Source organism: Sarcophilus harrisii, chromosome 4 (assembly GCF_902635505.1).
Source record: "Sarcophilus harrisii chromosome 4, mSarHar1.11, whole genome shotgun sequence".
Taxonomy (NCBI): Eukaryota; Metazoa; Chordata; class Mammalia; order Dasyuromorphia; family Dasyuridae; genus Sarcophilus; species Sarcophilus harrisii.
This window is the reverse complement of record NC_045429.1, coordinates 146,423,289-146,446,046: the sequence shown is the minus strand read 5'-3', so window position 1 is coordinate 146,446,046 and position 22,758 is coordinate 146,423,289. Positions and strand designations below refer to the sequence as shown.

The 22,758-nt window shown below is 32.6% G+C and overlaps 1 protein-coding gene across 5 annotated transcripts in view; it reads left to right on the top strand.

Annotated features, from left to right (window-relative positions):
• Positions 1-22,758, top strand: part of ADGB (androglobin) — a 240,026-nt gene that overhangs the window by 139,987 nt on the left and 77,281 nt on the right. For all 5 annotated transcript variants that reach the window (XM_031937655.1, XM_031937653.1, XM_031937654.1 and 2 more), the window contains exons 24-25: positions 14,246-14,380; positions 16,690-16,843. In XM_031937655.1, the coding sequence (XP_031793515.1) occupies positions 14,246-14,380; positions 16,690-16,843 (289 nt within the window). The remainder of the gene's footprint in view (positions 1-14,245; positions 14,381-16,689; positions 16,844-22,758) is intronic.

Sequence of the window (22,758 nt, the reverse complement as noted above, 5' to 3'; positions counted from 1 at the left end):
TCAAGAAGAATGAGGACTGAGAAAATGCCACTGGATTTGGAAATGAAGAAATCACTGGTAATTTTAGGCACTCTCAATGGAATAATTGGAGCTCAGTTGTAAGGGGTTAGGTGACACATACTGTAGATAATCTTTTCAAGAAACTTAGTCACAAGGAATAGAAAAGATATTAAAAATTAGAATGGGGCAAATAGAAGCTAATAATTCTATGAAAAATCAAGAATCAGTCAAACTAAAATGAATGAAAAAATGGATGAAAAAGTAAAATACCTCATTGGAAACATATATAGATCCAGGAGAGACAATTTAAAAATTATTGATTTATCTGAAGACCATGACCAAAAAAAAAGTCTGGATAACATGCTTTAAGAAATAATCAAGGAAAACTTCCCTGCTGTCCTATAGCAAGAGGGGGGCAAAATCATTAAAAAAAAATATATCAATCTCCTTTGGAAAGAGATCCCACAAAGAAAACCCCAAGGCATGTTGTTGCAAAACTCCAGAACTATAATTTCAAGGAAAAATACTGCAAGCTGCCAGACAAAAGCAATTCAGGTATCAAAGAGCAACAGTCAGGATTACCCAGGATCTGACAACATCTACAGTAGAGGATCAGAGGGCCTGGAATACCATATTTTGGAAGGCAAAGGACCTGGAGTTACAACCAAGAACTAACTATCCAGCAAGATTCAGCATCATTTTTCAGGGTAAGCTCTGAATCTTCAGTGGAGAAACTTTTTCATCATTTCTATTGGAAAAACCAGAACTTAACAGAAAGTTTGATCTTCATATACAGGACTCAAAAAAAAAAACAGAAAGATAAACAGGGGAAATATATATATTATTTAAAGGTTAAACTGTTTATATCTCTACATAGGAAAATGGTATCTGTAATTCTTGACAATTGTATCTGCTACTGGGACAGTAAGAAGGGACATGGGGGGTGGGTGGGAGCCAAGATAGCGGAGAGGACAGGCACTTCATTCTGAGCTCCCCTACTACCCTCACTACTGATTACAAAATTCAGCCTCTGAAATGGTGCTTGACAGAGAATCCACAAATATTGGGAGAAAAACAGATTACCAGCAGAAAATAACTTGCAAGACCACCAGAAAAGATCTGTCTTGATCAAGCGGTAGGAGGCCAGTTCAGGCAGGGAGGCAGAACACAGAGGCCAGTGCACATTGAGCGGACCTGGGGTGGGAAGCAGTCTCCTTGGGTGGAGAATTTATGGGGAGGACTCTACCATATGTTGGTGGCTCTGCTTTGGATGCAAAGTGGTAGATCAGCAGAGAAATTACATAAACACCATAGGTAGAGTATACTCCAAATTGCCAAAGTTTCACAGGACCTGGCCACACCCACCCAGCACCAGGAGGGACTCAGCATGATCACAGCTTGACCACTCTCTGCAGAGTGGTTGCTCTTCTGTAGGGCAGTCACTCTCCAAAATTCAGCCCCTGTTTGCAGCCTGTTCACAGGGCAGCCACTGTCCATCCCTGTTCTGTAGCAGAAGCTCAGAACCTCCTTGCCCTAAAAGCAGACTCCAAAGATTTTTTTAAAAAATGAATAAAAAGGCAAAGTGAGCTCTAAATATAGATAGCTTCTATACAGAAAGATAGCAGATTTCCAACCCTGAGGAAACTAATATCATATGGTCTCCAGACAAAACCCAAAAGGGGGATACAACCTGGTCCCTATCATACAAGGCTCTCCTAGAAGAAATTAGAAAGGATCTTAAAAGAGAGCTAGAAGAAAAATGGGGAAAGGAAAGGGAAGCTCTGTAACAGAGTATGGAAAAGGCATATAACTCATTAAAAGAAAGATTTGAAGAAGAAAACAACTCCCTGAAATGTGAAATGGAAAAGGTAAAGAACTCTGAGGAAAGAGGGATTTGTGAATTGGAAAAAGAAAATAACTCCTTAAAAAAATTTGTGAAATGGAAAAAAATTCCATAGAATAAAACAACTCATTTAAAAACTCAATTGGACATATACAAAAAGAAGCAAAAAAGAAAACTCATTAAAAATGAGAATTGGACAAATGGAAATGAATGATTTGATGAGACATCAAAAAACCAGTCAAGCAAAAACAAAAAAATGAAAAAATAGAAAAATGTTAAATATCTACTTGGAAAAACAACAGACCTGGAAAATAGACCTAGGAGAGATGATCTAAGGATTATTGGGCTCCCTGAAAATAATGATGAAAAAAAGAGCCTAGACACTATTTTTCAGGAAATCATCAAAGAGAACTGGCCAGATATAATAAATCAGAAGGTAAAACAGGTATTAAAAGAATTCATCAAACACCTTCTGAAAGAGACCCCAAAATAAAAACTCCAAGGAACATTGTGATGAAATTTCAGAACTATAAGACTAAAGAAAAAAATATTATAAGCAGCCAGAAAAAAACAATTCAAATGCCTAGGAGTCACAATAAGGATAACTCAGGATGTAGCAGCTTCCACATTAAAGGAATCTGATATTCTGAAAGGCAAAAGAACTTGCAATGCAGCCAAGAATAAACTACCCAGCTAAACTGAGCATCTTCTTCCAGGGAAGAAGATGGACATTCAATGAAACAGGTATTTCCAATGAAAAAAAAAAACAGAGCCAAACAAAAAATTTGACCTCTAAATATAGGATTCAAAAGAAGCATAAAAAGGCAAAAAGAACTCTTGAGAACTGTATTTCTGTTACGGCATACATAAAGAGCACATGTATAATTTGATTTTACTGGTACAATTCCTTTTCCACTTCTTCTAATTCCTTTTTTATATTATATCAGAAAAAGAGAACAGTGGAGGTAAAAAGAGGGAAATTACATCTCACGATGAGATAAAGGAAACCTATCATATCTGAGGTAATTAAGGGAGGGGAAGGAACATTGTGTGAATCTTACTCTCATCAGATTTGGCTCAAAGAAAAAATATTAAACATATTTAATTTACAAAGAAGCTTCTCTCACCTCATTGAAAAGTGGGAGAGGAAAAGGGAAAAGGAAACGGATAGGCTAAATAGAAGAGAATACAGAAATAGTAAGGGAAAGGGAAAGGAAAGGGGGAGGGACTCTAAGGAGGAGGGATTCTAAAGAGAGAGAGCTGCATGAAGCAAGTGGTGCTCATAAGTTTAATACTGGGGAGGGGGATAAGGCTGAAGGAAAGAGAAAAGTATAATCTGGAGATAAAAAGATGCCAGGAAATACAAAATTAGTAGTTTTAACCACAAATGTGAATGGGATGAAATCTCCCATAAAGTGGAGGCAGATAGCAGACTGGATCAAAAGCCAAAATCCTACAATATGTTTTTTACAGGAAACACACTTAAAGCAGGGTAATATATGCAGAGTAAAGATAAAAGGCTGGAGCAGAATCTATTATGTTTCAGGTGAAGTTAAAAAGAAAAAAAAAAACAGGGGTCGCCATTCTTATCTCAAATCAAGCAAAAGCAAAAATTGATCTAATTAAAAGAGATAAAGAAGGAAACCATATATTGCTAAAGGATAGCATAAATAATGAAGCAATATCAATACTAAATATATGTGCACTAAGTGGCATATCATCTAAATTCCTAAAGGAGAAGCTAAGAGAGCTGCAAGAAAAAATAGACAGCAAAGCTATAATAGTGGGAGATACAACCTTGCACTGTCAGAATTAGATAAATCAAACCTCAAAACAAATAAAAAAAATTTAAAGAGGTAAATAGAATATTAGAAAAATTAGGCACAATAGATCTTTGGAGAAAACTAAATGGAGACAGAAAAGAGTAACTTTCTTCTCAGCAGTTCATGGAACCTATACAAAAATTAATCATATATTAGGACATGAAGACCTCAAAATTAAATGCAGAAAGGCAGAAATAGTAAATACATCCTTTTCAGATCACGATGCAATAAAAACTACATTCGACAAAACCCAGGGGAAAACTGACAAAAAGTAATTGGAAACTAAATAATCTCATCCTAAAGAATGAATGGGCAAAACAGCAAATCATAGACACAATAATTTCACCCAAGAGAATGACAATAATGAGACAACATACCAAAATTTGTGGGGTGCAGTCAAAGCAATAATAAGGGGAAATTTTATATCTCTAGAGACTTACTTGAATAAAATAGAGAAAGAGAAGATCAATGAATTGAGCTTGCAACTTAAAAAGCTAGAAAAAGAGCAAATTAAAAACTCCCAATCAAATACTAAACTTGAAATTCTAAAATAAAAGGAGAAATTAATGAAAGTGAAAGTAAAAAAAAAACTATTGAATTAATAAATAAATGTAAGAGTTGGTTTTGTGAAAAAAACAACAAAAATAGATAAACCTTTGGTAAATTTGATTAAAAAAAGCAAAGAGGAAAATCAAATTGTTAGTCTTAAAAATGAAAATGGAGAACTCTCCACCAATGAAAAACTTAGAGCAATAATTAGGAATTACTTTGTCCAACTTTATGCCAATAAATTTGATAACCTAGGTGAAATGGATGACTACCTTCAAAAATATAGGCTGCCCAGATTAACAGAGGAGGAAATAAATTGGTTAAATAATCCCTTTTCAGAAAAAGAAATGGAGCAAGCTATTAATCAACTCCCTAAGAAAAAATCCCCAGGACCAAATGGATTTACATTCTACCAAACATTTAAAGAAAAATTAACTCCAATGTTATGTAAACTATCTGAAAAAATAGGGAAGGAAGGACTTCTACCAAATTCTTTTTATGACACAGACATGGTACTGATACCTAAACCAGGTAGGTTAAAAACAGAGAAAGAAAATTATAGACCAATCTACCTAATGAATATTGATGCAAACTTAAATAAAATATTAGCAAAAAGATTACAGAAAATCATCCCCAGGATAATATACCACAACCAAGTAGAATTTATACCAGGAATGCAGGGCTGGTTCAATATTGGCAAAACTATTAGCATAACTGACTATATCAATAACCAAATTAAAAAAAAAAACTATATGATCATCTCAATAGATTCAGAAAAAACATTTGATAAAATCCAATATTCATTCCTATTAAAAACATATATAGGAATATATTGGCTTAGTATAAGAGTATAGGAATAAATTGGCTTTTCCTAGCCAATCTATTGCTAGTCAGTAGCATCTATTTAAAACTGTAAGTAAGCATCATATGTAATGGGGATAAACTGGAACCATTCCTAATAAAATCAGGAGTGAAACAAGATTGTCTACTATCACCATTATTATTCAATATTGTATTAGAAATGCTAGCTTCCACAACAAGAGATGAAAAAGAGATTAAAGAAATTAGAGTAAGTAATGAGGAAACCAAAATATCACTCTTTGCAGATGATATGGTGGTATACTAGAACCCCAGAGATGCTACTAAAAAGCTATTAGAAATAATCTACCACTTTAGCAAAGTTGCAGGATACAAAATAAATCCACATAAATCCTCAGCATTCTTATATATCACTAACAAAATCCAACAGCAAGAGATATAAAGAGAAATCCCCTTTAAAGTAACTGCCGATAGTATAAAATATTTGGGAATCTATCTGCCAAGGGAAAATCAGGAACTATATGAACAAAACTACAAAACACTTTCCACACAAATAAAGTCAGATCTAGCCAACTGAAAAAATATTAAGTGCTTTTGGATAGGTCAAGCAAATATAATAAAAATGACAATATTACCTAAACTAATCTATTTATTTAATGCTATACCAGTCAGACTCCCAAAAAACTATATTAATGACCTAGAAAAAATAACAAAATTCGTCTGGAAGAACAAAAGGTCACTTTCAAGGGGACTAATTTTAAAAAATCAAGTGAAGGTGGTTTAGTTGTACCAGATCTAAAACTATATTATAAAGCAGTAGTCACCAAAACCATTTGGTATTGGCTAAGAAATAGATTAGTTGATCAGTGGAAAAGGTTAGGCTCACAGGACAAAATAGTCAATAACTTTCATAATCTAGTGTTTGACAAACCCAAAGATCCCAGCTTTTGGGATAAGAATTCACTGTTTGACAAAAACTGCTGGGAAAATTGAAAATTACTATGGCAGAAACTAGGCACTTGATCACAAAATAGAAAATTTTGATTATATCAAGTTCAAAAGTTTTTGTACAAATACAACTAATAAAGACTAGATTAGAAGAGAAGCAATAAACTGGGAAAATATTTTCACAGTTAAAGGTTCTGATAAATGCCTCATTTCCAAAATATATAAAGAATTGACTCTAATTTGTAAGAAATCAAGGAATTCTCCAATTGATAAATGGTCAATGGATATGAACAAACAATTTTCAAATGAAGAAATTGAAACTATTTTTAGCCATATGAAAAGATGCTCCAAATCATTATTGATCAGAGAAATGAAAATTAAGACAATGTCTGAAGTACCACTACACACCTCTCAGATTGGCTAGGATGACAGGAAAAATGTTGGAGGGGATGTTGGAAAACTGGAACGCTGATACATTGTTGGTGGAATTGTGAATGCATTCAACCATTCTGGAGAGAAATTTGGAACTATGCTCAAAAAGTTATCAAACTGTGCATATCCTTTGATCCAGCAGTGTTACTACTGGGCTTGTATCCCAAAGAGATCTTAAAGAACGGGAAGGGACCCACATGTGCAAAAATGTTTGTGGTAGCTCTTTTTGTAGTGGCTAGAAACTAGAAATTGAATGGATGCCCATCAATTGGAGAATGGCTGAATAAATTATGGTATATGAATGTTATGGAATATTATTGTTCTGTATGAAATGACCAGCAGGATGATTTCAGAAAGGCCTCCAGAGACTTATATGAACTGATGCTAAATGAAATGAGCAGAACCAGGAGATCATTATACAATTCAACAACAATACTATATGATGATCAATTCTGATGGATGTGGCTCTCTTCAAAAAATGAGATGAACCAAATCAGTTCCAATTGTTTAGTAATGAAGAGAACCAGGTACACCCAGCAAAAGAACTAGGGGAAATGAGTGTGGACCACAACATAGCATTTCTAATCTTTCTGTTATTGTTTGCTTGTATTTTTGTTTTCCTTCTCAGGTTATTTTTACTTTATTTATAAATCTGATTTTTCTGCTGCAAGATAACTGTATAAATATGTATACATATATTGTATTTAATCTATACTTTAACATATTTAACATGTATAGGTCTACCTGCCATCTAGGGGACTGGGTGAGGGAAAGGAGGGGAAAAGTCGGAACAGAAGATTTTGTAAGGGTCAATGCTGAAAAATTACCCACGCATATATCTTGTAAATAAAAAGCTAAAATAAAGAAAAAGAAGGGGCATAGCATGGACAGAGGGTATGATTGTGAATGAACTCTAGTATGATGATGTCAAAGAAAAAGATATTAAGGGGTGGGAAAAAATGACTACTGGAAGAAGAGGAAAGGGGAGGTATAATGGCAAAAGGTACAAAAAACATTAAAATAGAGGGAAAGAAGAGAGGAGGATGAACATTGTCTGAAGCTTAATCTCATCAGTTTTGACTCAAAGAGGGAATAACTGAATTATTCAATTGGATATAGAAATTTATCTTGCCCTATAGAAAAGTAGGAAGAGAAAGGGGAAAGGAGAAGGGATAGATAGAAGAGATGACAGAAAAACTAGGATACGAGAAGGGGAAGGAGGGAGAGAAGATAGGGTAGTTAGTGGGGTGGGTTAAAAACACTACTAAGAAGGGACAGGATGGAAAGAGAGAACAAAGGGATATACAGGGGAGAAAATAGGATGTAGGGAAAAAAAAGTCAGTAATTATAACTGTAAATGTGAATGGGATGAACTCTCCCATAAAACAGATGCAAATAGCAGAGTGGATTAAACAACAGAATCCTATAATATGTTGTTTACAAGAAACACATTTGAAACAGATATATACAGAGTAAATAGAAAAGACTGGAGCAGAATTTATTATGCTTCAGCTGAACAAAAAAAAAACAGGCATAGTAATTATGATATAAAGCAAAAAGTAAAAATAATAAAGCAAAAAAAAAAGGAAAATAAAAATAGATTTAATTAAAAGAGGTAAGGAAGGAAACTAAAACATGTTAAAGGGTACCACAAACAGTGAAGTAGTAGCTATAATAAATGTATATGCACCAAATATTAAAGCAGCCAAATTCCTAGAGAAGATTTTAAGTCCGTTAAACGAATAAATAGGCAGAAAAACTATATTATTGGGGTACCTCAACCTTCCCCTCTCAGAATCAGACAAATCTAACCACAAAATAAAACAAGAAAGAAATTAGGCAGATTAATAGAATTCTAGAAACCCCAGATATGATAGACCTCTGGAGATATTGAATAGGGAAAGAAAGGAATATACTTTTTCTCATTAATACATAGCACCTATACAAAAGCCGAGCATGTATTAGGGCATAAAAACCTCACAATCAAATGCAGAAACCCCCAGTTAAATATCAGATTAGAAATGCTGAAACTCAAAGGAGGGAGCAATAAAATTAAAACTAAGAAAATTATTGAGCTACTTAATAAAACTAAGAGTTGGTTTTAAGAAAAAACCAACAAAATAGATAAATAGTTGGCTATTTTGATTAGAAAAAGGAAAGAAAAAAAGGTGTAGCAATTTTGATCTCAGATAAAGCAAAAAGTAAAAATAGTAAAGCAAAAAAAAAATTACAAGCATAAAAAATTAAAAAGCAAATTTATCACAAATGAAAGAGAAATTAAAGCAATAATTAGGAGATATTTTGCCCAACTGTATGCCAGCAAATCTGACATTCCAACTGAAATGGATGGTTATTTACAAAAATATAAATTGTGGATTAATAGGAGTGAAAATTACTTAAATAGCTCCATTTTAGAAAAAGAAATTGAGCAATTTATCAATGAACTCCTAAGAAAAAATTTCAAGTACTAAGTGGATTTACAAGTGAATTCTGCCAAACATTAATTTTATTTATTTTTAATAATAGTTTTATTTTCAAAATATATGTAAAGAGAATTTTCAGACATTCACCCTTGCACAATATTCTACTGATTCTGTTCATTTCACTTTGCATCAATTCATATAAGCCTTTCCAAGATTTTCTTGTATCCTGCTTGTCATTTCTTATAGCACAATAGTATTCCATCACAACCATATACAACTTTTTTAACCATTCCCCAATTGATGGGACATCCCCTCAATTTCCAATTGTTTGCCACCACTAAAAGAACTGCTACAAGTATCTTTGTACATATATGTACATATGTATGTGTATATATAAGGAATATGTACATATTCCTTTTTGTTTTTTATCTATTTGGAATACAGGCCTTGTAGTGGTATTCTTTGATCAAAGAGTATTCATGATTTTTATGATTCTTTGAGCATAATTCCAAATTGCTTTCCAAACAGTTGAATGACTTTACAACTCCACCATCAAAGCATTAGTGTCTCAGTCTTCCCACATCCTTTAAAATAGTTGTCATTTTTCTTTTCTGTTATATTAGCCAATCTAATAAGCATGGGATGGTAACTTGAACTTATCTTAATTTACATTCATCTAATCAATAAATTTAGAACATTTTTAATAGCTTTTTATTTACAAGTTATATGCATGGATAATTTTACAGCATTGACAATTGCCAAACCTTTTGTTCCACTTTTTCCCCTCCTTCTCCCTATTCCCTCCCCCCAATGGCAGGTTGACCAATATATGTTACATATGTTAAAGTATAAATTAAATACAATATAAGTATATATGTTAGAGCATTTTTTCAAATGACTATAGATAATGTTTATTTCTTTGACAATTTCCTGTTCATATCCTTTGACCACTTATCAATTTGACTAAGTTCTCTATGCATTTAAAAAAGGAGGTCTTTATCAGAGAAACTTGCTATAATTGTTTTCACGTTAATAATGGCTAACTATATATTTCTCTCAGTCTTATTTCTCCCCCTTTTCTCTGTCCATTCTCAAAAGTGTTTTTGCAACCTGTCTATTCTCAAGTGTTTTGCTTCTGACTTTTACCTCCTCTACTTTTCCCTCCCTTCTATCAGTTCTTTCCATTCCCCCCATTTTTTTCTTATCCTCTTTCCCTTTTATTTTCTTGAAAGGTAAGATAGAATTCTACACTCAACTGTCTGTGTATGTTGTTTCCTGTTTGAGCTAATAATTTCAAAAAAAATATGGCTCATGTTCCACTCCCACTACAACTTTCCACATCTTCCCATCCACTACAAAATCTGCTTCTTGCCTCTTTTATATTAGATAATTTGTGCCATTCTACTTCTAATTTCTTCTTTTTCCAGTACATTCTTCTTTCTTACCCTTTATTTTTTAGATAATCACTCTATCATATTCAACTCATACATGTGCCCTCTGTGTTTATGTACTTTTAACTGTCCTAATAATGACAACATTTTTAGGAAGTAGCAGCATTATTTTCCCATGTAGAAATGTAAAGTTTAACCTTATTAAATCCCTTGTAATTTTTTTCCTGATTACATTTTTTATGCTTTTCTTGAATATTGTATATGAAAGTCAGATATTCTATTCAACTCTGCTCTTTTCATCAGGAATGCTTGAAAGTCCTCTATTTCACTGAATGTCCATTCCCTGCCACCCAAAAGGATTATTTACTAGGTTGTTGGTTTCTTAGTTATCATCCTCGCTCTTTTGCCCTCTGATTCTTCCATTTGGAAATTGCTACATATTATATTATCCTGACTGTAGCACCATAATATTTGAATTATTTCTTTTTGGCTACTTATACTAGCACTCTTTGACCTGGGAACTCAGGAATTTTGCTATAATATTTCTGGGAGTTTTCATTTCAGGATCTTTTTCAGGAGATGACAGTGGATTTTTTTCAATTTCTATTTTATTTTATATTTTAGTATATTAGGGTAATTTTCCTTGATAATTTTTTAGAAGATGATGTCTAGGCTCTTTTTTTTATCATAGCTTTCAAGTAGTTCAATAATTCTTAAATTATATTTCCTGGATCAGTCTTCTAGGTTAATCATTTTTACAATGAAATATTTCAAATTTTCTAATATTTTTTTCATATTTTGGTTTTTGTTTTAGTGTTTCTTGATGTGTCATAAGGTCATTCATTGACTTCTATTTGTCCAATACTAATTTTTAAGGAATTATTTTCTTCAGTGAGCAAAAGCTCACTAATTTTTCCATTTGGCCAATTCTACTTTTTTAAGGAGTTCATTTCTTTAGTTAATTTTTGTATCTCTTTTTTATTTGACTAATTCTGCTTTTTAAGAAGTTCTTCTATAGTATATGAATATGATGGAATATTGTTCTATAAGAAATGATGAGCAGACTAATTTCAGGAAAGCCTGGAAATACTTACATGAACTAATGCTAAATGAAGTGAGCAGAACCAAGAGAACATTGTACACAGAAACAAGAAGATTGTGATGATCAAATGTGATGGATTTATCTCTTTTCCAGAACGAGGTGATCCAAAGAAATTCTACTAGACTTGTGATGGAAAGTACTGTCTGCATCCAGAGAGAGAGAGAGAGACAGACAGACAGACAGACAGACACAAAGAGAGAAAGACAGAACTATAGAGACTGAATGTGGATCAAAGAATAGTATTTTTCACCTTTTGTTTGTTGTTTGCTTGTTTTTTTTTCTTGTGTTTTTAAAATTTTTGATCTGATTTTTTTCTTGTACAGCATGACAAATATGGGATATTTAGAAGAATTGCACATGTTTAACCTATACTGGATTGCTTTACTGTCTTAGGGAAAAGAGAAGGGAAGAGAGAGGGAGAAAAATTTGAAATGCAAAGGTGAATATTGCAAAGTATTTACACATGTATTTGGAAAAATAAAATAATTAAAAATTAAATTCATTCATTTACTTTCAAAAAAGTTCTCTTTAGTGAATTTTTGTGTATTTTTTTTCCATTTGGAAATTTCCATTTCCATTCTCAAGGCATTCTTCTTTTTATTAGGTTTTTGTGCTTTTTTTTAACCATTTGACCTATTTTGTTTTTAAAGTGTTATTTTCTTCAGTATATGTGTGTGTTCTCTTTGCCAAGATGTTGACTCCTTTTTTTCATGATTTTCTTGAATCACTATTATTTTTCTTCCCAATTTTCTTCTACCTCTCTTACTTGATTTTTAAAATCCTTTTTGAGTCTTTCATGGCTTGAGGCCAATTCACATTTCTCTTTGAGGCCTTGGATGTAGGAATTTTGACTTTGTTGCCATCTTCTGAGTTTATTTTTTGATGTTACCTGACATCATAGTAGCTTTCTAAAGTCAGGATCTTTACTTGTTGTTTTTTCATTTTTCCAGCCATTTCTTGACTTTGAACTCCACACTAAAGTTTGACTGCTTTCAGAGCAGAAGGGAGTCACTGTCTTAAGCTTCAGGCTTTTTGTACAGCTGTCTTCAGAGGTAATTCTGGAGACCTGTAAGTTTTTGGTTTTTGTAAGGTATTGTGATCTAGAAAGAGGTATACTGTTCTCTTTTGTGCTCTGGTCTGTGATTAACCACAAGTACTCTTTTCCATCCTGAAAATTTGGCTAGTGTTCCAGCTTTCCTCTGGCCACAAGCTCTGGTATGCTAGTGCTCTTTCTTATCCTGAAACTGATCTGGGTTATAATTCTGGATTTCAGTCCTGGACTGTCTTCTACTCTCACTTCAATGCAACAGACTTTTCTTGACAACTTTCTAAGTTGTCTTGAGCTAGAGCATTGTTTTACTCCATCCTTTTGTGGGTTCTTCTGCTCTGGAATTTGTTTTGAGGTATTATTCTAAAGATAGAGGGATTTTGGGGAGAGCTCAGGTGAATATCTGCTTTTTTCTCTACCATCTTCATTCTGCCTTTCTCTCAGTGGAGATTTTTTTTAAAGATATGCATTTGTCCTGTATTGTCCCATGATTCCTCCCTCTTCTAGTTACTACCTCTGTGACCTCAGACAAGTCATTCAATTTTTTGAACCTAATTATAAACTTAGATTACCTTCCCAATGCCTTCTCCCTCTGAATTTATGTTTTGTAATTTTATACTTCTTTGTTATATCTTCATCTCATCAGAATATCAGGTGTATTTAACACATTGCTCATATAGAATACAAATTATTATTAGTCAAAATATATTCACTGGTCCATCTTGTATCATTAGCCTTTGAGGTTCAAGAACCAAGTTTATTTATCTTGCTCTGTAGAATCTCATAGAGATAGTCACACAATTATTTTTGGTGATAATAAAAGACATATAGAGGTAGTAATACTCTGGAGCTCTCCCTGACTCCACTGTTAAATTTATCCCCCAGAACTCACCTAGTTACCATTCCTTTCAGAGTTCTAGGATCTAACGTTGAGAAGGTTGAGGGTATTTTTCTAATGTTATTGCTCATTACCTAAATTTAGTAAGTTTTTAAATTAGCTTTTAGAAATGAATTTTTACTATTGTGGTATAGTACAAAAAGTTGAGACATTCTCTTAAATTAGAGACACACACTCTCACATAAATATGAACAGAGCCAAGGGAAAGTAAGGTCAAGTATAGAGGGTATATGTGTCAAAGAAGTAACTCATAGTTCTTAGATGCTAGAAGTCCATTTTTTTTCCCTTTGTGAGGCGTGTTTTGAATGGTGTGGCTTATTGTTGACCATCTTGTTGAGTTGTGAAGCTGCATTTTTCAATGTAGTTTGTCTGTAGCTACTTATGTAGATACTACCATTAGTCACTGCTAATTTGGGAATGATCTTGCTATTACAAATGAGAAGTCTCAAATCATTTGGCCCTTTGAATTTCATAAGTCCTTTCTTGAGTCAAGTGGTAAAGGAAAAAAGATAGAGGCTTTCTCCTCTTACCTCTTCTAAAATTTCTCTCCCAGGGACATAACTGGAACTTCTGCCACTGAGGTGGTCTGACACAAGAAGGCAGAGAAGGCTAGTTTGCTATTTTATACAAAAAACCACATGGTGTGACTGAGTCTCTTCAGCCAATATCAATACACTTCCTCTATGATGTCATTTAATTTCATTATTCCTTCCAAAATAATTAAGGACTTCCAAAACCTGTCTTAAAGCCTCTGACTGACTGAAGAGAAGTATTCTCATTAATTACTTTAATCTTTAAGATTTATATCTCATTAGTTACTTTAAGGAGGGGAAGATAACTTACTGATTGAATAGACTCTCATCCTTACTTAGATTTTCTATATTTTTTTCTTATTTGTTCTTTTCATGAATAAGAAGCATTTAGGAAATAATGTTCTTTTATGAAATATGCTCTTTCATTTTTTTCCAGATTAATGTTTAAAAGCAAATGCAAGTCTTTTGAGCTATATCCGTGTTATAAAGATGAAGAAACTAAGATAGCTTTTGCTGATTATTCTGTAACCTATCCTGATCAACCACCAAATTCTTGGTTTATAGTTTTTAGGTAAGATTTTGAAAATATTTTCCTCCTCTCTAAATTTGATGTTATTTATTAAAATCATTTCTGTGTATAATTAATATAAGTAGCTTGAGATTTTTTTTTGTTTGTATCCCTAGCACTGAGCATAGTACCTTAGCATATAGTAGATTCCTAATAAATTGTTTTGATTGATCTAAATCACTTGTTTAATTTACTATGGGATATAATCAATTATTTTATAATTTTGTTTAAAAAAGTAAAACATCCAAGTTGCTTTTTTTATCTTTCCTAAAAATCATTCCAGTTTTGCTTTGTATATATGAAACTATTTAAAGAAAAATATATTTGCATTTTTATATAGTCAAAAACAAAGAAAAATAAAAAAAATAGGGTATAAAACTGTTTTGTTTATGTTTGAATTTAATAACTTCCTGGTTTTGTTGTAATTTTAATAACCTTCTGATTTTATTGTAATTATTTATGTTCATTGTATCTTTTTTATAACAGACTTATTTCATTTTTGCATTCTTAGTATCTATCATAGCATTGTACCCAAATAGAGTAGTTACTAAGTAAATATTTGTTAAATTAATTTGAAATGCTACTCACACAATGTATAATGATATAGCATAAAACTCTCTCATTTGCTATACTTAAATAGCTACAATATACAAATTATAATTATATAGAAAATTTATACTTATAAATAAGGTTAATTGCAAGAATCATTATAATTCAATTCAATTAAAAAGAATTTATTTCTTAAGTACTTAAACTCCTCTAGGATAAAAATAATGAACCTTCAAGTTTATGCTCTGTTGAAAAGAATATGGACACAGAGAAGTAAATATAAAACATAAAATAAATACAAAGTCATTTTGTGGGAGGCAAGTTCAGACTGACAACTGAAGAATCATGATAGGCCTCTTATAGGAGGAGATCCTTTGTGCCGAGACTCTTAAGAGGCAGAGTGGAAGAGGGAAACCATTAAGTACATCGTGACAATTTGTGCAGAGGAGGGAGATGGAATACCAGGTACAGAAAAGAGCAAATTGGCCAGTTTAACTGAAATATAGAGTTTATGAAGAGGCATTGTGAAATTCATCTCAAAATAGAATTTGGCACCATATTGTGAAAGAACTAACTGCCAAATAGAGATTTTTATTTTATCCTAGAGACAATAGGATTATCACTTCAGTTTAATGAGCAGGCGACAACCATCATGATCAGTTTTTATTTGTGATTTTGTGTTTTCTGTGCTTTTAATGTTATTTGGCAAGTTGTAGAGGATGTCTTGGAGAGGAGAGAAACTGAAAGCAGAGAAAGACCAGTTAGGAATCCAATGCAATAGTCCAGATGAGAAGTATTGAGAACCAAAATATGTGTGGTGGCAATCTGAGAGAAGCGCATAGATATGAAAGAGGTGAAAACTGAATTGATGAGATTTGGGAAAGGGTGGAATGAAAAAGATGAAAATCTGAGAATGACTTGGAGGTGGCAAACTTGAGTCACTAAGAGGAGGGTAGTGTCCCCCGTGAGATGAAGATAATAAATTTTATTTTGGACATGCTGAGTTTGAGAACTCTATGGGATAGGTAGGTAGAGATGTCTAGCAGTCTAGCAAACAGTCTAGACTGGTGCTTAAGATAGAGATGGGGTTTAAACATGCTAGTTTGGAAGTCTGTGACTTAGAATTGATAATTGAGTGTATTCGGGATTATGAGACTACCAATAGAAAATATAGGCCAGAACTCTTGAAGTACACTCACACATAGGGTCAGAATATAGATGATGACACAGTAAAGGAATCTGAACAGGAGCCCATTAGAAAGGAAAAGAAAAGGAGAAAAAAGTATCGAGAAAGCTCAGGGAAGAGAAAATATTCTTAGAACTGGAGAATCATAGATTCGAGGTAGTAGAGACTCTAGATGTTATCAAGTTCAATCTGACCTGGATCACACAACAAGAAAGTGCCTGAGGCAGGATGGCTACAGAGATATCAAGAAGGATGAGGCTAAGAAAGCCCTTTTGGGAATAACAATTAATAGATCATTGGTAACCTTAGAGAGGGCAATTTCCTTCAAGTGTTGGGGTTGCAAGTCATGTTGTGAGAACTGGAAGTAGAGACAAAATATATAAACAGGTGTCTCCAAATGTTGTCTGTGAAAAGACAGGAGAGATGAAAAAAAGCATCATTATATACAAGTATGTTTTATTTAATTTTTATGTCTTAAAATTAACATTCATTTATTCCAACTTCTTTTTAGTCATTTAAAATCCAATTAATTTTCTAACACATCTTTTTAAGGAGATTCTTTTTTTTTTAATTGCAGAGAAACATTTCATGTAGCACAAGATATGCTCTTGATGCCTAAAGTATATACTACTCTTCCAGTCTGTATGCTCCATGTTGTTAATAATGACACAATGGAAGAAGTGCCACGAGTATTTCTCAAAGTAATACCTTATGTCTATACCAAGAATAAGGTAAGACTGAAGGTTATGATAGTTATAAATTTTCTTTGTCTAGAGGATAAAAAGATAATGTCTATATACTTTTGCTGTGTTTCTTTGTTGAGAAAATCCAAAAATGGTCACTAAGACTCAGACACAACTGAAAAACTAAGAATAAGATAGTCATAGCTGCCAAAATGTTTTTTTTTAATCACAGGTGTGACTATATCACTCCCTTACTCAGTAAACTATAGTGTTTCTCTGTAGACTCTAGAATTAAATGGAATTCTGTTTAGCCTTTGAAATTCTGTGCAACTGTCCTCAACTTACCTTTCTAGCTTTGTACATTATTCCCTTTTCACAGATATACTGATATTGCTAAAGTAACCTTAATGTTCCTCATGCATGGTACTCCACTTCCCATCTCTATACCTTTGCATTAGTTTTCCACCATGTCCAGAATGCACTCCTTTCCTCTCTTCCATCTCTTAGAATTACCACTTCCTTCATAGTTCATCTCTAGCACCTTGTACAGTACAGTACACTTTGTATAGTAAGCCTTTCTTGATTCCCCTAACTTCTATTTCCTTTCCCATAAATCATCTAATTTCTATTTTATATTTATTGTAAATACTTTATATCTACATACTGTGTCCCTTAATAGACTGTAAGCTCAATGATAGTAATTATTTAACTTTTAGCTTTCAATCCTAAGTTCTTCACACAGAGTCTAGCTCATAGTGAGTGCTTAATATGTGTTATTTTTTTCAATCATCCTTTCATTTATCCAGTCATCCATACAAATAGCTAAATGAACTGAAACGACAAAGAGATCAGAGACGAGATGGTGATGATTCTAGAGGAGCTTAGAATATTAACGGGATCATATTTTTAGAGCTGTAATGGGTCTTAGAGTCCAGAGTCCCATCCCTTTGTTCTATGAATGAGAAAACTGAGACCCCGAGAGAATCTGTGACTTGCCCAAGATTACACTTGCCCAAGCTAATGTCTAAAGTGGAATTTAATCCTGTGCTTCTTGGCTTCCCATCCAGCATTATCCATTACACCACTCCATTCCTTGCTCTGTGTGTGCTTGTCTCCTACCCATCAGATTGGCTACTGACAACAAAAATGAAAATGAGAATTGCTGAAAGGCCTAATGGAAAGAAGGCACATTAATGACCCTTTGAATGGATACAACTGTTACAAAAAGATATTTGGAATTATACAAAAAAGGTTACTGAGCAATGCCTGCTCTTTGACTCAATTGTTATTATTGAGATGTATTTTCTAATACATCTTTCACATAGGCTGAACTTTGATTTGAAGTCACCAAATATCAATGCATATATTACTTGGTTTAGAAGTTTTTGCTGAGGTCTTCATAAGATTGCTTCTTCCCCTTTATCCATATGCTGGGATGTAGGTGTGATTTCCTTCTAAATAATTTTTGTTTCTATTGGTCATTATGTGAGATGTATGTTTCTAATGACGTTTCTAACTACCTTTAGAAAAAAAGGAAGAAAGCTCCTCTTCCAAGTCCTTTATTTATTGTTCAAGGAAACTTGAAAAGTTTCCATTTAATAGCCACTATCTTATTTTTTTTTCTTGTTTCATTTAGAACTAGAATGTTAGGCTCATATATTTAGATCTGGTAAGAATTGTAGACTAACTCATTTTACAAATAAAAAAGCAGAGACCCATAAATATTAAATAATTTGCCCAAGGCAACAGAGGCATTGGGGTAGAACTGGTATTTGAACCCAGGTCCCTAGAATCCAGATCTTATGAATTTCCCTTGCCTTATCCAATAGTATTCTGAGTTTCACTATTGAAAAAAAATTTCCTATTTGGAGTACCAATAGTTTAATTATTATTTATAAGTAGTTTAAAAATTCTGTGATTCTTAGCAGGCTCTCCCTTTTCTGTCTTCTACTTTCACTGCAAAATCATAAGGGAAGCACACAAGTACAATTATCCTTTTTGGATCAGTGTTGATTTTTATATTTGGTCAAATTAGTAGATAGTCTACTTACATATGGACAAATTATTCTTCTATTTTTAGTGAAACATTTCTTAGTTTTGAACCATATTTACCAATGTATTTTTTTCTTTCTTCCCCTATCTTACTTTATCATTGAAGACTGCTTTGTATCTTCCCTTTTTGGATTCCCATAGCCAAAGAATTCATTTCTTAAATTTTCAAACTACTAATGATATGCCTTTCCCATACTTAAATGTATTTATCCTTAGATAGTTGCTCAGACCATATTCAATTCAAGGTCTTTAAAATTTGGGAGACTCTGTGGAGTTCTCATTCTTAAAGAGAATTCAAAGTGACTTTCATGTGACAATAAGGCATAGGAATACAATTCTATTAGAGGATTTTAATGAGATGTTAGTGACCTTTTAAAAATAAGGACAATCAAATGACTTCTTGATGGAATAAATTTAGAAGATATTTTTGTCTAAATAAATTTTAAATAATTTATGATCTGATTATGTATTTTACTGACAGTATATTATAATTAAAGTTTAAAACTACTCTAATATTTGCCACACATTTTTCTAATATTTCTTCTGAGACATAAGATTGCTAATTATTATAATCAGATCTTGTTGTTTCAGGTTGTTATTAAATAACAATTTGTACTCAAACTTAATTTTACCTTCTATTAATTTAGTCACCACTTACAGTTTAATGAGAAAAATCTCAATGAGACATTAATTTCTCCCTTTGTTCCATGACAAATTTTTATACTTATTCATCTTAGCATATTTTTAAATAAAATCCATTTGGTTATAACCAAATGATATGAATAATTAACATATCTTTGGTTGCTTCAGAAAGGAACACAAATTCATAAAAAACCACAGGGAAAAATTCTTCATAGATATAATTTTAATAGAATCTAAACAAAACATGTTAATCTATAGCTTACTTATAATTTGATCCTATCCACAATTCATGTAGTATCTCCTACATAAGGCCTTTTCTAAGTCCTCTGTCCCTCCCAACACTTACCAGGTGTTTTTTCTCTCTTTAAACTGGTTCTTTAGGATTAAAATGAATTTATGCTATTTTCTAAATCCTTTCCATTAATTATTTGTACTCATATTGTATCCCCAATAGAATATAAGTTCTTTGAGGAATGACTTTAAAAAATTATCTCTAGTGCCAGAGATATAGTAGAAACTGAATAAATTTTCTTGGTCACAGAATTTTTTTCTTCCTTTAAATGATTCTTAAGCACAGTTTTTGTTTTTGTTTGGCAATAGTGGATTACAACATTGAATTGGCACCCAATAGTAAAGTTTTTATCTCTTATTATAATAGAATCTGTATGTTGAAAGAAAACACTATGAATGTTTTGTAGGGATAGAACCAATTATTTCACTAACTAGTGTCTTCACCTGCTGGAATCACTCTTTAATCTTTTCTAGTTTGTTTATGGTCATATATTTCTAAAGTATAATCACAAATTGTGTAGCCATTAAAATGATTATGTATATGTCATTAAGAAAAAAAGAAAGGCAGCTCTCATTTTATGATACAAACAGATTTATTTTTCTATTTCCTATTCCATGGATGTGTTCCCCAAGTTATGAGGCAAAAAAACCTCCCTTATGTGCCTCTTACTTACTATGGCAAATAGCATTTTGTCTGATTTAGACTGTAATTTAGAGCAATATATCTTCAGAGCTCACTTAAGCATTTTTGCAGCATTATAGTTGTTATTATTGAATGAAACTATTAATTATATTGTTTACCAAATAAGACATTTGAAACATTCATATTTTCATTAGTTTTATTTAGTTTAATACAGATTGATTGGTTTACTTGACTAAAGTTTGGCACAAAGTCAGTGATCAATTTCTCATAATAGTCAGATAACTTTAAAGAGAGAATAAAATCAATCAACAATTATCAGTTTACTAAATACCTATTATATGCCAGGAATTATGCAGAGTTCTCAGGCTTCAAGTGCAAAAAATGAGATCATTCTTACTGGCAAGAAGCTGACATTTGAATAGGGAGCCAAGAACACATATAAATGTTTGAAATAAGTGTATATGAAACATATGTAAATATATAAAATATAAACCCTTAATTTATACACATTCATTATGCTAATATGAATTTATATATGTGTTTGTTGCCTGTTTAATGCTTATACATGGATCCCCAAACCATCCTTTATTCAGTAATAATAGCATTTTTGTGGACTGTGATAAAGATAAATCTTGCAAAGAACTGATATCTAAGATGTTATCTCTTAAACTTTCTACTCTCCAGGGACACAGAGCAGTGGGAAGTTTTTATGCTTGATTGTGGTAGTATCTGTGTAGCAAATTCCCTGCCATGACAAACCATGTAATTCCTTAATAATTTACTCAATGGATTTATGAAATATTTGATCAAAATATTTTCATCACATTGTGGCCAACCTTCTAATGACGAGTCTCTCCAAAATTAATTTTAGTGGTTCTTAGATAAAAGCCATATAGTTTATTGTTAGGTTCATGTTAGGAGCCTTTCTTGTTTAGCATGACTTGACAATGCTTGTATTCCATTAATATAGTGGTTAAAACCCCATATTAAAGCTGTGTTAAAGTATTAGACTAGGACTTTAGTGTATGTTTGATAGAAAAGATGTCATAGTATAGTAGATGGAGAGTTTAGTCTTGGAGCCAAATGAACTGAATTTAATTGCACATTGTATGTTTGACAATGGGCACATCTCTTAAACTTTCAGTGCCCTAGTTCTTTAAGACTATGAGTTGAATAACAGGTCTGTATCTGCACAGGTAAAGAAACTTTGTTCATTGAGAATCTTTACATGATTAAATTACAGAAAGAAAAAATTAATTTTAATGGTGATGACTTTTAATATAATATCCATATACTTTCATGTCTCTGGGGCTCAAATGACAATCAATTGTCAAAGATTTTAATATCTAATTAATAAATGATACATATCTCTGTGCCCCCCTTCTAAAACATATATGTGTGTGTACTTGTTATTGTTTATTTTTTGTTCTTTTTTCAAATTTTCATTAGTATTTTATTTTTCCAAATACATGTAAAGAGAGTGTTCAACATTCATTTTTGTAAGACTTTGTGTTTCAGTTTTTCCCTTCCTTCCCTTACCTTCCCCAAGACAACAAATAATCTGATATAGGTTAAATACATGCAGTTCTTTTAAACCTATTTCCTTATTTGCCATATTGTGCAAGAAAGATCAGACCAAAAGAAGAAAGAAATCATGAGAAAGAAAACAAACAAAAAAGGTGAAAATACTATGCTTTGCTCCACATTCAAGCCCCATAGTTCTCTCTTTGGATGTGGATGGCATTTTTTATCCTAAGTCTATTAGAATTGTCTCAAATCACCTCAGTGTAGAGTTGAACTGATTCACCATTGAGTTAGAATTGATAAGGGCTACATAATAAATGAAGGTGAGAATAGCCTCTTTTGCCTAGTCTGTCTCTGTCTCTCTGTTTCTGTCTCTCTCTTTCACACAGACACACACATTAATCTATAAGGGGACTTTCAAGATTTCTGGACAAAATAGAAACAATTACTATTTACATTTACTGTGAGCCCAAACAATGACCAAGTATGGATTGACCTGGGATCTATTGTTGGTCAGTCATTGAGAGTCAGAGTGATTTAGTTTTAAGGCATAGTCCTCTAGAAGGAAATTTAGCCAATAAACTGTAAGATATCTTGTGAGGTTTTAGGGATCAAGCTTTACATTCCTTTGGGCAGAACACTCCTGGGTAAGGGTATGATACCCTATGTGGACAGAGAGAAGGGAAAAGAAAGAAGAAAGGAAAGAAAGGAAGAAAGAAAGTGTTTATGTTGCCCAGCTGGCCAGCTCAGTTTCAGTTGGATCCACAGTAAGGCTGTTGTTGTTTGTTCTCATTTTTTCCAAGAAGACCAT